This window comes from Haematobia irritans, chromosome 1 (assembly GCF_050003625.1).
Source record: "Haematobia irritans isolate KBUSLIRL chromosome 1, ASM5000362v1, whole genome shotgun sequence".
NCBI classification, from domain to species: Eukaryota; Metazoa; Arthropoda; class Insecta; order Diptera; family Muscidae; genus Haematobia; species Haematobia irritans.
The window spans coordinates 213,226,247-213,241,886 of NC_134397.1; the positions used below are offsets into that span (position 1 = coordinate 213,226,247).

Genomic DNA, 15,640 nt, shown 5'->3' on the forward strand with positions numbered 1-15,640 from the left:
TTTTTATAGAAAATTTTGTCTAAATTTTATTTCTATAGAAAATTTTGTGAAATATTTTTTCTTAACCTACACTATAAAAATATTTAAAGATATTAAAGCAACTTAAATTTTATGAAACACAATTTACAAAATATTAAGGACAAATTTCTTTAAAATAATGCGAGTTTAATTAAAATAAAGCTTATAATCTTTGCATCAAAATTTTTTTTTATTAAATTTAGGACACAAATTTTGGAAATTTCCGTCCCTCCGTTAAAGCTGTATGTCTTTGAACTAAAGCAAATTTTTCTACAAGTAAAGAAACTCATTTTTGATTTAAAGAAATCGTCCATAAATTATCTGAAATATTGAATTTTTAGATTTAAGATAAAATCGCTACAAATATAGGGTAAGCTATCGAAAATTTTGTCAAAATTGTAGAAATTTGTCAAAATATTCTTTCTATAGTAAATTTTGTCAAAATTTTAGATTTATAGAAAATGTTATTTCTGTAGTAAATTTTGTCAAAGTCTTATTTTTATAGAACATTTTGTCAAAATTTTATTTCTGTAGTAAATTTTGTCAAAATTGTATTTTCATACAAAATTTTGCCAAAATTTTATTTTTATAGAAAATCGTGTCAAAATTTTATTTCTATAGAAACTTTTGTCCAAACTTTATTTCTATAGAAAACTTTGTCAACATTTTTTTCTATAGAAAATTTTACCAAAATTTCATTTCTATAGAAAATTTTTGTCAAAATTGCATTTCAATGGAAATTTGTCAAAATGTGCTTTCTGTATTAAATTTTGTCAAAATTTTATTTTTATAGAAAATGTTATTTCTGTAGTAAATTTTATCAAAATGTTATTTTTATAAAAAATTTTGCCAAATTGTTATTTCTATAGAAAATTTTGCCAAATTTTTATTTTTATAGAAAATTTTGTCTAAATTTTATTTCTATAGAAAATTTTGTGAATTATTTTTTCTTAACCTACACTATAAAAATATTACTAGATATTAAAGCACCTTAAATTTTATGATACACAATTTACAAAAAAAAAAATAAGGACAACTTTATTTAAAATAATGCGATTTTAATTAAAATAAAGGTTGTAATCTTTTTTTTTATTAAATTTAGTACACACATTTTGGAAATTTTGGCCCCTCCGCTAAAGGCGTATGTCTTTGAACTAAAGCACTTTTTTCTTCTAGTAAAGAAACTCATTTTTGATTTAAAGACATCGTCCTTAAATTATCTGAAATATTGAATCTTTAGATTTAATATAAAAACGATTAAAATATTGGCATAGCTATCGAAAATTTTGTCAAAATTGTTTTTCTATGGAAATGTGTCAAACTGTTATTTCTAAAATTTTATTAATTTATTTTATGAACGATACACGTATCGAAAAATAAAATTTATTTTTATAGAAAATTTTGTTAAGTTTTTGTTTCTATCGAAAATTTTGTCAAAGTTTTATTTCTATAGAAAATTTTGTTTTTCTATGGAAATTTTTGTCTAATTTTTGTTTTGTATAGAAAATTGATACTGCTCTTAGTTGGAGAGTTATATTTAGCAAAATCTACTCAATCAATTTTAAATTTTGCCAATTTCTATTTATAGAAAAATTTTGTAAAAAACTTTATGGAAAATTTTGCCAGCATTTTATTTCTATAGAAAATTTCTATAGAAAATTTTGTCAAAATTGTATTTCTATAGAAAATTTTGTCAAAATTGTAGTTCATAGAAAATTTTGTCAAAATTTTATTTCTATAGAACATTTTCTCAAAATTTTATTTCTATAGAAAATTTTATTTCTATAGAAAATTTTGTCAAAATTTTATTTCTATAGAAAATTTTATTTCTATAGACAATTTTGTCAAAATTTTATTTCTATAGAAAATTTTGTCAATATTTTATTTATATAGAAAATTTTGTCAAAATTTTATTTGCACTCAAAAAAAAGTGAACTCTCTATTTCACTAAAGCCAATTTAACTTTATTTTAGTTCATGGAATTATTATGTTTGGAGGAAGTTTCCTTTACTCTAATAATATTTTGTGTACGTTAGTTAAATTAACTAAAACAGAGGAAAACAATATACTCAAATGAAGCATAAAGATTAACTAAATTCGTGTCTTCCACAAAATAGTTCAGAATTTCTTTAAATTTGTAAATTTTACCAAAAATGCGTCCATCATGAACTTCGTATGTCACTAAAGACATTCTTGCAATTTTGAACTCCAAGTTTTTCCTTCAAACTACAAAATTTTCTTTAACAAGTGAAAAAACTTAGTTATGCCTAATAAATTTTCTTGAATTTGTCGAAAAATATTTACTTATTTTTATGACATCGGCGTAATGCCAACGTTTGCAATACTGTTTAGTTAAAATTTTCTATAAATATCCAAAATTTTCTAAAATTAACCGAAAGTTTTCTTCCTGGTGGGTTCACTGTTTTTTCAGTGTGTATACAAAATTTTCTCACAATTTTATTTCTATTGAAAATGTTGTCAAAATGTCTCAAAATTGTATTCCCGTGTAAAAATTGGGGGATCTGATTTGATATGGTTAGATCTGAGCCAAGATATGGTCAGATCTGAGCAGATCCGAAAAATGGTTATATCTGGTCAGATCTAAATACTATGAAATTGGATCTGATCAGATCTCAAAAATGAGACACATCTAATCAGATCTAATTTGATATAATTGTATATTATTTGATACAATCGTATCTTTCGAGATCTTTCAACACATAAAAGCCCATAATTTGTATATAAAATGAGATCAATTGTTTTATTTAATAATACAGACAAAAAGTATGTGCATAATAAATATGTTTAATATAAATTGATTCATCAAAGCTATTTAAGAGTATTGACAGTTGAGTTAGAGTGTTGTCCAAGGGTTTTTTCGTTTGTTTCTTCTGCTTTGGACTTAGACACACGACTAAAGTATTACAGCGTTAAGGCAATCTGCAATGAAATTAAGTAAAAAAACAATTATTAAACAAATATAGGAATAAACAAATATGGGAATATATTGAACTATGTAAGCAAGTATTAGTATTGTTTTGGATCATTCTTCTTTAAGTTGCAATAAAAATTGCAATATAATTTTATGTTGCTTTTAATACTCACATTTAAAGTGTATTCGGGATTTGGTTAGGTATGCTGTTATTTTATTCAGACCATCATGACATCACAGTGATCAACATCTCACTTATCACTGACTGCTGCTCGATTCAATAATTAGCTCAATAACATGGGACCTCCTTGTTATAATCGAGTCCTATCGGCATTTCACGTTGCGCTGAAACAACTTAGAGAATCTTTGAAGCAGAAATGTCACCAGGAGATCATCCACCGCCGAAATAATTTTTGGTGTTGGTCGGAACTGGGATTGAAGCCGTGACCTTTTGAATGCAAGGCGGGCATGTTAACCAGTACGCCACTGAGGTTTCCTTTTTTCCAAATCTAGAAAATAGTAAAACAATATGAAAATGACTACTAAGGAAATAACAAATACAATCTACTTACCTACATAATCTCCGCAATAAAGGAAACGATATACACTTTATCAAAGGAACACATTTAAAACAATTATATTAAATTTCTTAATTTTCTCAGCTAGTCTGGTGTTAAATTTGTTTAGAAGTGATGCCCCTGACGGCGTTGACATTTGACATAATGACATTGAGGTTTAGACGTGTATTTCAAAAATCTTTTTAACTTGTGCATGTTTTTTTTATATTATATTTTGGATCGTATTTAACCCCATATATAGTCAGATATGATGTTATATCTACCATACATTATTAGATATAGTGCTATATATGGTCCTATCCAAGCATATATTATTAGATATGCCAGATATAATTAGATATTATACTACACGGATGAAAAAGACTGTTTTTCATATGTTTGGCTATAAACATTATATGTTTGGAACACAAATTTTTAAACACAATATTTTTGAGTGCAAGCATATAATGTTCATAAACTAGCATAACATGTTTGGGACATATATGTTAATATGTTAGAACATATTATGTTTGGGACATAAAATGTTTGTAAATATAATATGCTTGGATGCAAACATATATTAATTTAGAAATAGCCTATAAACATATATGTGTTTAGTAGCTTGGAGCGCTATTTAACAGGGAGCGATATTGAATTAAGTTGGTGGTTGTTGCTTGTTATTACAAAATTAACATTTTATTTTTCCTTGGGCAATTGATCAGCTACTTCTTTGATCCTTACAAACTGTGTGGTCCGCTGTTCGAATCCCCGACCGGCAAAAGGTAAAATTAAAATAAAAAAAATCATACAATTGAATAATTTCTTCTACAATGTTTGTATTACAGAAAAAGGTGCTAAGAACTAAAAAATCTCGTGGAAGTGAGAAAAATGTGGGGGAATATATAATTGGGCAGAAACAAAATTTTGAGCATTCAGGTCGAAAACCTATGTTGTTAGCACCTATATTACCTGTTTATTTTCATAATTCATTATGATTGTAAATATATAAATAAATAAATAAAATTTTGAGCACAATATTGTTTGGGAGAATTTTTTTTAAGCATATAATATTTTTGGGTGCAAAATGCTTCCAAACATATTATATGTTCACATAATAACATATTGTTTTTTGGAAGACAACATTATTGAATTTGGATGCAAAAATACAAAATGTTTGGAACTTAGACTACCCAAACATATATTGTTTAGACCAATATGCTTTCAAACATATTATATATTGGAAGAGATCAAATATATAAATGTTTGGGCAATACCCAAAAATATATATGCTTGAAGCAAAATATGTTTGGGAGTATATGTTACAGAAGCGATTTTTTGTGAGCGTGTATATATGATGAGATCTGCAATTATATCTAACCAGATCTAGCACCATATATAGCATATCTGTGCATATCTAATTATGTCTGAACCAATATCTGAACAGATCCAATTAGATCCAATTTGATATTATTAGATAGGATTGGATCCTCCAATTTTTACACGGGTTTCTATAGAAAATTTTCTCAAAATTTGATTTTTATAGAAAATTTTGTCTAAATCTTATTTCTATAGAAAATTTTGTTCAAATTTTATTTCTATGGAAAATTTTGTCAAAATTTTATTTCTATAGAAAATTTTGTCAAAGTTTTATTTCTATAGAAAATGTTGTCAAAATTTGATTTTTATAGAAAATTTTGTCTAAATCTTATTTCTATGGAAAATTTTGTCTAAATTATAAAAAAAAAATATTTTCAAATATTTTTTTTCTATAAAAAAAAATCATATTGCTCTTAGTTGGAGAGTTATGTTTAGCAAAATCTACCAAACCAGCAAGAATTCTACCGATTTTGTCAAAATTTTATTTTTATAAAAAATTTTGCCAACATTTTTTAATAGAAAATTTTGTCAAAATTTTATTTTTATAGTAACAGTAAACAATCTACAATTTTTGGTAGAATTTTACCAGCATTGGCAACCGTGCCTGTAATTTTTAGCTCGGTGCTAGAGCTTCACTAAAAAATACGTTTCCAAATAGTGAAAAAAAACAGAAGAATTCACCAAAAATCAAAACGGTATTTTCACGGTTTCGTCCAAGGACGATCACAATTTCGTGGACGGACCTCGTGGAAATAATTTTAAAACTATTGTAAATTAGGGCGGTACAATGATTAACATGCAGGCATTGCATATAGAGGATGACGGATTTAATCCTAATTTCGAAAAAAAAACCAAGAAAGCTTTTCAGTGGTGGATGAAATTGTAGTTCATAGAAAATTTTGTCAAAATTTTATTTCTATAGAAAATTTTCTCAAAATTTTATTTCTATAGAAAATTTTATCAAAATTTTATTTCTATAGAAAATTTTGTCAAAATTTTATTTCTATAGAAAATTTTATTTCTATAGAAAATTTTGTCAAAATTTTATTTCTATAGAAAATTTTGTCAATATTTTATTTATATAGAAAATTTTGTCAAAATTTTATTTGTATACAAAATTTTCTCACAATTTTATTTCTATTGAAAATGTTGTCAAAATGTGTCAAAATTGTATTTCTATAGAAAATTTTCTCAAAATTTGATTTTTATAGAAAATTTTGTCTAAATCTTATTTCTATAGAAAATTTTGTTCAAATTTTATTTCTATGGAAAATTTTGTCAAAATTTTATTTCTATAGAAAATTTTGTCAAAATTTTATTTCTATAGAAAATTTTGTCAAAGTTTTATTTCTATAGAAAATGTTGTCAAAATTTGATTTTTATAGAAAATTTTGTCTAAATTATAAAAAAAATATTTTCAAATATATTTTTTTTTTATAAAAAAAATCATATTGCTCTTAGTTGGAGAGTTATGTTTAGCAAAATCTACCAAACCAGCAAGAATTCTACCGATTTTGTCAAAATTTTATTTTTATAAAAAATTTTGCCAAAATTTTTTAATAGAAAATTTTGTCAAAATTTTATTTTTATAGTAACAGTAAACAATCTACAATTTTTGGTAGAATTTTACCAGCATTGGCAACCGTGCCTGTAATTTTTAGCTCGGTGCTAGAGCTTCACTAAAAAAATACGTTTCCAAATAGTGAAAAAAACAGAAGAATTCACAAAAAATCAAAATGGTATTTTCACAGTTTCGTCCACGGACGATCACAATTTCGTGAACGGACCTCGGACATCGTGGAAATAATTTTAAAACTATTGTAAATTAGGGTGGTACAATGATTAACATGCAGGCATTGCATATAGAGGATGACGGATTCAATCCTAATTTCGACAAAAACACTAAGAAAGCTTTTCAGTGGTGGATTATGTCTTCTCAGTAAATGGTATCATCTCACAGTGAAACCCCATTTGAACTCGGCTATAAAACGGAGATCCATTGTCATTGAGCTAAACATAGAATCGGGCAACGCTCATTAAAAAGAGAGAACCACCTGTGGTATCACACTAGACTGAATAGTCTAAGTGTGCTTGAAATAATGGGCTGCCACAATGCCTAACCTACGATGCGGCAGTGTCGCCAATATTGGGAATTTAGGGATTTGATGGCAAATTTCACAAAATTCAGGGAATTTTCAAAATCTACCAGCATCACTATCGGTCAAATTTTCAAAACCAAAACCTCTCCTTCGAAATTTATATTGCAGGCGATCATGTAATACTCTCAATGAATATAAAATTATGGCTATCAACGTGTTTCAAAACATTTTTCATTATCGAGTGACCGAACTAGATTGAAAATATTACACTATCGCCTAATTAATATACGACCGTATTTAAGTATACAGTTCATGTCATGATGTGCTTACTTGCATATGTGTTATTGCAAGAAATTCAAACAAAATCCATGATATTGGTGTTTTTGGTGGTATAATCAATCAACATCACCTCTCTGACCAAACCATCATATATACCAAAATCCAAACTCACATTACAACCACATCCAATCACCAGAACATACATTTATGTTGGTTTTTGTATAAATCGCAAAATTTCCATAACGACACGTGGTTTCGCCAAATCCTTCCTAATGACCAGTGGGATTAAATTTACCACCATAAATTTTGAAAAAATCGGCCTATTCGATGTTTTCGTCCTTGTTATGATAGTTGGTGTTTGTTATGTATGTAAAACATAACAAGTGGGCGTATGTTTGAATACGCTGCTTCCAGTTTGATGGACATTGCATAAGCGAGATATTTCTATTTGTGGGCCAATGCAGGATAAATGAAAAATTACAGCATCCCAAAATTAAAAACAATATATTATGGTTTTTTATATGAATTATATTTTGGACGCATTCCACTAATTCCTCATTGGATAATTAGGAGAAGATTTTATTTTTAGATACAGTCAGCAAAAAAAAAGTTTTACACCTATCAATTTGAAGTAAATTTTGAAAGGACATGAAAAATACTATATATGTACATATATGTATTATATATGAACTATATATTAGAGGTGTGCACGTGACACGAAATTGTCGTGACTCACGAAAATTTTCGTCACTCACGCGTGAGTCGTGATAAGAGAGAAGTCTCTTATCACTGAGTGCTGCCCGATTCCATGCCAGCTAAGGGACCTCCTTTTTATAGCCGAGTCCAAACGGCGTTCCACATTGCTGTGAAACCAGAGAACGCCGACAGAATAAGTGAGCTTGAAATGACGGATTACTACTATAAGTGACGTGGTATACTTTTTTATATTTATTTATTTTTTTTTTTGTATTTCATATTCAACTGGGGTTACCACATTCAATCAACCACTAATTAAAATGTTTGAAAAAAAAATACTCTCTTATGCTTCTTTCTGGAATATAGCATTGTCTCTTCAAATGAATCCTTTTACATTTCATAATTTCTGTGGAAATTTGTCAAATTTTTCTTTCTATAGCAAATTTTGACAAAATTTTATTTTTGTAGAAAATTTTATTTCTGTACAAAATTTTGTCAAAATTTTATTTCTATAGAAAATTTTGTCAAAATTGTATTTCTATAGAAAATTTTGTCAAAATTTTATTTCTCTAGAAAATTTTTTCGAAATTTTATTTCTATAGAAAATTTTGTCAAAATTTTATTTCTGTTTAAAATTTTGCAAAAATTTTTGTTTTCTATAAAATTTTTTTTGTCAAAGTTTTTGTTTTCTATAATTTTTTTTTTCAATTTCAATTGAAAATAACATTTTTTTTAATTTTTCGAAGTCCTTTAAAAACGAGTTAACAACAACTTTATTTTCCAAATTCAGACTCGACTTCCAGTAGAAATTATGCTATGTTTCAAGTAAAAAACGTCTTTGAAATAAAGTGTTGAAAACCATGTCCTATATTTGAACGATTTTTTGCTTTGTAGTCAAGATGCAAAAAGACAACAAATTTAAAGACAATTTCATTAAATTTAAAGAATTTGTCTGAATTATTAAAGTTATGATACCCATCTTTAACCCTTTCGACCCCGAATTTTTATGGGTATCGCAAAAATTTTTTTTTACATTTAATCATGTTGAAGTCATTTAAGAAGCGTCTAGGCCACGCCCATACGTTTAGGCGATAGAGAATGTTGCCTGTGGGCAACTTTGGGCAATTTTGACTACAAAATAGTTTGTTTTGTAATGATAGACGTATTACGTTTTATTTGATTTTTTTTTTAATTTTTTTGTTATTTTATAGTAAATATATAACATACTTAGATGCGCGCGTGAGTGGAATTTAAATCACGCTCAAACACATTTACGAAGAAATATTTGTACTCACGCACGCCATGGGGGTAGAAATTCACGGTGACGAAATGAATTCACGAAATGAAAAGTCATACTCGCGCACGCTCACACATGAACAACGTTTATGCCTCACGTTTTCGCACGATTCACGACAATTTTCGTAATTCACGACAAATCTCGTGAGTCACGAATATTTTCGCAACACGACAATTTTCATGGCTCAATAAAATTCTGGTAATTAACGAAATTTCTCGTAACTCACGCTATTGAAATCTTAAGCGTGATTAAATAAGTGATTAAAATCGGTGAGCTTGAATTGAATCGTGAACATGAATTTGTTCGTGATTGTGACTTTTTGTGTATCTGTTTTACCGTGAGTGTGCATTTTATCGTGAACATGAATTTTATCTTGAGCGTGAGTTGGATCGTGAAAGTAAATTTTTATCGGGAGCGTGATTTCGGATAAATTTTATTCACTCACAATCACGAACACAATTTGATTTTTACTCACGCGCCACACATTTTTCTTTAGTCCCGTTCACGCACATTCACGCCTTCGCGTGAATCACGCGTGACTCACGAAAATGTTTTGTTTTTTTTTTTAACCCATGTAAAAAAACCAAAGCGCCAATATTCGTGCTAATCCACTACACGCTCACAAAAAATCGCTTCTGTAACATATACTCCCAAACATATTTTGCTTCAAGCATATACATTTTTGGGTATTGCCCAAACATTTATATGTTTGATCTCTTCCAATATATAATATGTTTGAAAGCATATTGGTCTAAACAATATATGTTTGGGTAGTCTAAGTTCCAAACATTTTGTATTTTTGCATCCAAATTCAATAATGTTGTCTTCCAAAAAACAATATGTTATTATGTGAACATATAATATGTTTGGAAATATTTTGCACCCAAAAATATTATATGCTTAAAAAAAATTCTCCCAAACAATATTGTGCTCAAAATTTTATTTATTTATTTATATATTTACAATCATGATGAATTATGAAAATAAACAGGTAATATAGGTGCTAACAACATAGGTTTTCGACCTGAATGCTCAAAATTTTGTTTCTGCCCAATTGTATATTCCCCCACATCTTTCTCACTTCCACGATATTTTTTAATTCTTAGCACCTTTTTCTGTAATACAAACATTGTAGAAGAAATTATTCAATTGTATGATTTTTTTTTATTTTAATTTTACCTTTTGCCGGACGGGGATTCGAACAGCGGACCACACAGTTTGTAAGGATCAAAGAAGTAGCTGATCAATTGCCCAAGGAAAAATAAAATGTTAATTTTGTAATAACAAGCAACAACCACCAACTTAATTCAATATCGCTCCCTGTTAAATAGCGCTCCGATCTACTAAACACATATATGTTTATAGGCTATTTCTAAATTAATATATGTTTGCATCCAAGCCCATTATACTTAAAAACATTTTATGTCCCAAACATAATATGTTCTAACATATTAACATATATGTCCCAAACATGTTATGCTAGTTTATGAACATTATATGCTTGCACTCAAAAATATTGTGTTTAAAAATTTGTTTTCCAAACATATAATGTTTATAGCCAAACATATGAAAAACAGTCTTTTTCATCCGTGTAGTATCGTATGTTGCCAAGAAGTGGTTTCCTCCCTTTTTACGATTCCTTCCAAATTCCCCACTGCACTTCAGATATGTTTTCTACATCATCGCCGCATTTCTCGTCACTGGGACATCTCAATCGAAGTTCAAAATTTTTTCAAAATCATTGTTTTTCAAATCTTTTTTCTCCACGCCTTATGTCCAAAAATATGTAATTTTACAATTGCCTAAAGTTGCCCACAGGCAACTTTTCAATTTTAAAAATTCCTCATCTGTTGTTTTTTGCAATTCTAAGATTTGACTTCCAGAAATATTTTATTTGACATGTACTACAACAGATTTAATAAAAACTTTCAACATTTTAGTTGTAATTTTTGCAAAAGTCACATGTATTAAAACCTCTTTTTAATTTCGCAAATATATTTTTCTTTAAGCTAAGTACTATGTGCAGTTTTCAAGCTGAAAACCCGCTTATTTTCATGGTTACTTTTTTTATTTAATTAAATTATAAATACAAAATAGATCACAATTACACAATTCCTTAGATCTTTTCCATTCATTATTTCGCAAGACTTTTTATAAATATAATCGTCTTCATATAGATTTTAGTACTTTTAATTTAGTGTTTTGGCGAAAAATACGAACATAGTACTCACCTTTAGGCACGTTCGTATTAATGAAAAAATTTTGCTAATTGCACTGAAAAAAATATTGTCGTGAGGCCAAATATTTCATGTCTTTAAAATACGAATGCAAATTTTGCTTAGTGTAGAAGACGCATTTCTCTAATATAAAGTTTTTTTCCTTGTCCAAAAGTCGATAAACTTTTCAATGAAGTCGTATTGTCCTTATAATTAAGTGATTTGACTTAAAAATGGGTATCATAACATGAAAGAAAATATGTTTGGGCTAAGGTCCACTTAACTTTAATAATTCAGAAAAAATCTTTAAATTTAATGAAATTGTCTTTAAATTTGTTGTTATTTTGCATCTTGACTACAAAGCAAAAAATCGTTCAAATATAGGACACGCTTTTCAATACTTTATTTTAACGACGTTTTTTACTTGAAAAATAGCATAATTTCTACTGGAAGTCGAGTCTTAATTTGGAAAATAAAGTTGTCGTTAACTCGTTTTTAAAGGTCTTTGATAGCATATGAAGAAAAAAGCTGAAAAAGCGAAAAATTAAAATTTGCTTCCTAGAAGCAAGTACACAAAACCCAAATTTAAAAGTGAATTGTGTCTTAAAAGTATCCTTACTTGTATTCTCCGCTTCTTTGGCTCGGAATCAATACCAAAATTTTTAAAGTAAAGACAAAATCTTTGGAACCGGCATGCTTTTTTTTCAGTGTGACAACCTAATTAGCTGATTTTTTATTCGACTTGAAAAAACACTTGTAGCTTTCGATACCGTTACAGTTTTATGAACAAAAACAAAAACAACGCTGACAGTGAGTCTCAAAACACAAAAAGTTGCCCACAGGCAACTTTAGGGTCGAAAGGGTTAAGTTAAATAACTTAATTATAAGGTCAATACCACTTCATTGAAAAGTTTGGACAAGGAAAAAAACTTTATATTAGAGAAATGCGTCTTCTATGCTAAGCAAAATTTGAATTCGTATTTTAAAGACATGAAATCGTTGACCTCACTACAATATTTTTTTCAGTGCAGCTTGGGGCCAAGTAAATTTTGCATATAATTAGTCGTAATCATTTATTATCGATGATTTTTACATAAAGATTGACCATTATGTTTATAACCACAATTTGCTGCACCTCTGGGAGCAGGAAAAAATATCGACTTATTGCGTCTACTATTATTAGGAATCTAGAATGCAGATGAAATATATGATTAAAAGCTCATTGACTTGTATTAATAAAAAAACACAGACTTACGTTTAATGAATCATTGAAATTTTTTGAGTCATTTCCAACTTGAACCTTGTTAGATAGTGATGTGGAATTATATCCTATATAATCTAGAGTATTAATATCTCGGGAATTCACTTCTATGGAGATCTTCTTCATATCTTCTCCAGATATTTCACTTGAATTTGAATTGAAGTTGGTAATTTTTGTATTTGTTCCATTGGTCGTCAGTACATTGGCTTTTGAAATCGTACAAACAAATGAAATAATTAAAAATTTCTTTAACATTTTGTTTTTACTGATTTTGTTTTTCTTCAAGTTTCTCTACTGCAACTGATTGCATTTTGTCTTGTGGTGTGGTGCATCTGTTGAAATTTTATGTGAGTTATTTTTGTTGTTTCCTTTTTTTCTTTTGTTTGACCGATAAGAATATTTGTACGCTCCGGTGATTTCTTTTGAATATATGGGGGGTTATTATATAATACGAAGGTGGCTCCTTATATTTTGGATGAACCGAATTGGTAAAAAAACAAGCATTGTGAGCTATTTTAATATTTTACAAAATATTTAGTTTGAAGAGAACTTTTGTAACATAAAACGATTACAAAAATTTTAACGAGTATCATACAGGGTGGCTGATATATAATGCAGCTAAGTAAATAATTGTGTATTTGCCCCCATTTTTTGTAGTTGAATTTTTTAAAAGTCGGAAATAACATCGACTGTTGGATCAGTTTAAGTTTGTTCTAATTGGCTACTTTTGGCTCTAATTATGACCCTAAAACAGTGTTGTCACTATTTTCCGGACCCTTGTCCACGAAATGGAACGCTTTCATCCCCAAAAATCCCCAATTGAATTTAAAATTCCCCAATAAATTTTTTGCAAGTTTTTTGAAAACAAAGTAAAGGAAACGCGTAAAAAATTACAAATTGGAAAAATGTGCAATTTTTTTATACCAACGCAAAACCAGGAGGCGGATGCTCAAAATATCATCCGATACAAGCTCTCATCAGAGTTAATTATTGTTATAAAGAGTCATCGATTTTTTCTTATGCAAATCATCTTCTAAATGCTCGAGAAATAAAAATGGGAGTTCGGTCAACATGTGTATTTATGAATCAAATTTTAGTTCTAAATAGTCAAGAGGTAAAATTGGGTGATCGGTCAAAAGGCGCTGTTGTCCCGATATGAACTCTATTCTATATGTACGGCATATATTTTCCAAATCAGTGACGTACGCAGATGAGTCCTTACGAAATAATTTCTCAATAGTAAAAAATTGTAAAGTAGCTCTTGGGCTCCCCAAAGTAATTGGCGTGGAATAAAGAGGAGGAAAGCTTTTTTTACTTTTTTAAGCATGTAGAAGTAAAGAATTTCATATAAACCATAATTCTTGATCTAATTTATTATAGTGAGCAAATTTCGAAAATTCCCCACAAAAATCCCCAAATTTTTGGGAATTTCCCATGAAATCCCCATGTCCCCAACTCAAAAATTTTGTCCCCATCTATGAAAAAATATCCCCGATTTGGGGAAAAATCCCCAATACTGGCAACACTGCCCTAAAAGGCCGACTAAAAGCGAATAACTTACTTTTTAGCCATTTTTAGCTGATGTGTAATGAAATGTTTTGGAAAGTTCATGGTCTGCGGTCGAAATATTTATCTGCCAGGACTTCAATACCATCATTATGAAATTTTCCCGATAATCTAGTTTGAGTTCGCGATCGCTGAATATAAGCGAAAAGTGATCGGACCGTTACGGAGGGCCTCATCATTGCCATCGGCGGTGTTTGAGTTCTGCTGGCCAATCGAAGGTGCAAATTTTCAGCTGAGCTCTTTGGCAAGTAAACCCGACCATTTTGTTTATTCACAAACTTCTCAGTTTGAAATGGCTTCTCATCGGTCATCCCTATTTGGTAAGTGTACACTTTAGTTCAAGAGAGAAGAAACTTCTTGGCTGTTTCCAGTCAAACTTTTTTTTGGGAACTTCATGTACTTTTTGGAACTCCTATGGCTTTAGTCCAAGCTCATATATATTTTAAATCGGTTCTCGCAATATGTTCAGGTCATAAGCAAGTTTTCTACAACTGCATCCTGATGTTTGTCATTAACTTTTCGGATCATTTCTGGTGTTATTACGATTTTTTTTGTCCTTTGTAGATGCGATTCCACACTGCTAGTATCTCGGTAATGGTAAGAGAATCAAAGGATTTATTCACATTTAAATGCTGTAGGTTAGGTTATGTGGCAGCCCGATGTATCAGGCTCACTTAGACTATTCAGTCCATTGCGATACCACAGTGGTGAACTTCTCTCTTATCACTGAGTGCTGCCCGATTCCATGTTAAGCTCAATGACAAGGGTCCTCCTTTTTATAGCCGAGTCCAAACGGCGTTCCACATGGCAGTGAAACCACTTAGAGAAGCTTTGAAACACTCAGAAATGTCACCAGCATTACTGAGGTGGGATAATCCACCGCTGGAAAACTTTTTGGTGTTCGGTCGAAGCAGGAATCGAACCCACGACATTGTGTATGCAAGGCGGGCATACTAACCATTGCACCACGGTGGCTCCCAAATGCTGTAGGGCTCTACCGATAGTCGCTTATGGATCTTACATTCAAATATAAAGCAAGCACACTATTACGCCTGAATTCCATCACGAATAATTTTATTTCTGATTGCAATAGATCAAAATGCTTTTGTAAGCTTATGAAGAATAAAATGCACTGTAACTGAAATAAATGAGTCAGCTGTCAGACAAGCGGTTTAGAAATGTTACCAACCTGAAATTAGTTGCGATACGTATTAACCACCATGTAATGATCTTGCAATGTCCGTCCATCTTTTGAAATAACGTTAACTTTCGAACGAATCACAGTGGTGCAATGGTTAGCATGCCCGCCTTGCATACACAAGGTCGTGGGTTCGATTCCTGC

General features: G+C 29.5%; 3 protein-coding genes across 7 annotated transcripts in view; 2 read left to right on the forward strand and 1 right to left on the reverse strand.

Annotated features, from left to right (window-relative positions):
• aralar1 (calcium-binding mitochondrial carrier protein aralar1) overlaps positions 1 to 15,640 on the forward strand; it is a 510,884-nt gene that overhangs the window by 249,301 nt on the left and 245,943 nt on the right. The gene's annotated exons all lie outside the window — the stretch shown is intronic.
• Positions 1 to 15,640, forward strand: part of LOC142222556 (corticotropin-releasing factor-binding protein) — a 184,420-nt gene that overhangs the window by 94,904 nt on the left and 73,876 nt on the right. The gene's annotated exons all lie outside the window — the stretch shown is intronic.
• On the reverse strand, positions 12,531 to 13,220 carry LOC142219443 (uncharacterized). The gene is made up of 2 exons (XM_075288428.1): positions 12,727 to 13,220; positions 12,531 to 12,658 (listed from the first exon to the last, which is right to left on the reverse strand). The coding sequence occupies exons 1-2, from the start codon at positions 12,985 to 12,987 to the stop codon at positions 12,548 to 12,550; spliced, it is 372 nt and encodes a 123-aa protein (XP_075144543.1). The 5' UTR covers positions 12,988 to 13,220; the 3' UTR covers positions 12,531 to 12,547.

Coding starts and splice junctions, on each gene's coding strand:
- LOC142219443 (XM_075288428.1), bottom strand. CDS start 12,987: ATGTTAAAGAAATTTTTAATTATTTCATTTGTTTGTACGATTTCAAAA. Junction 12,659..12,726: donor ATTTCAATGATTCATTAAAC/GTAAGTCTGTGT, acceptor TCTGCATTCTAG/ATTCCTAATAATAGTAGACG.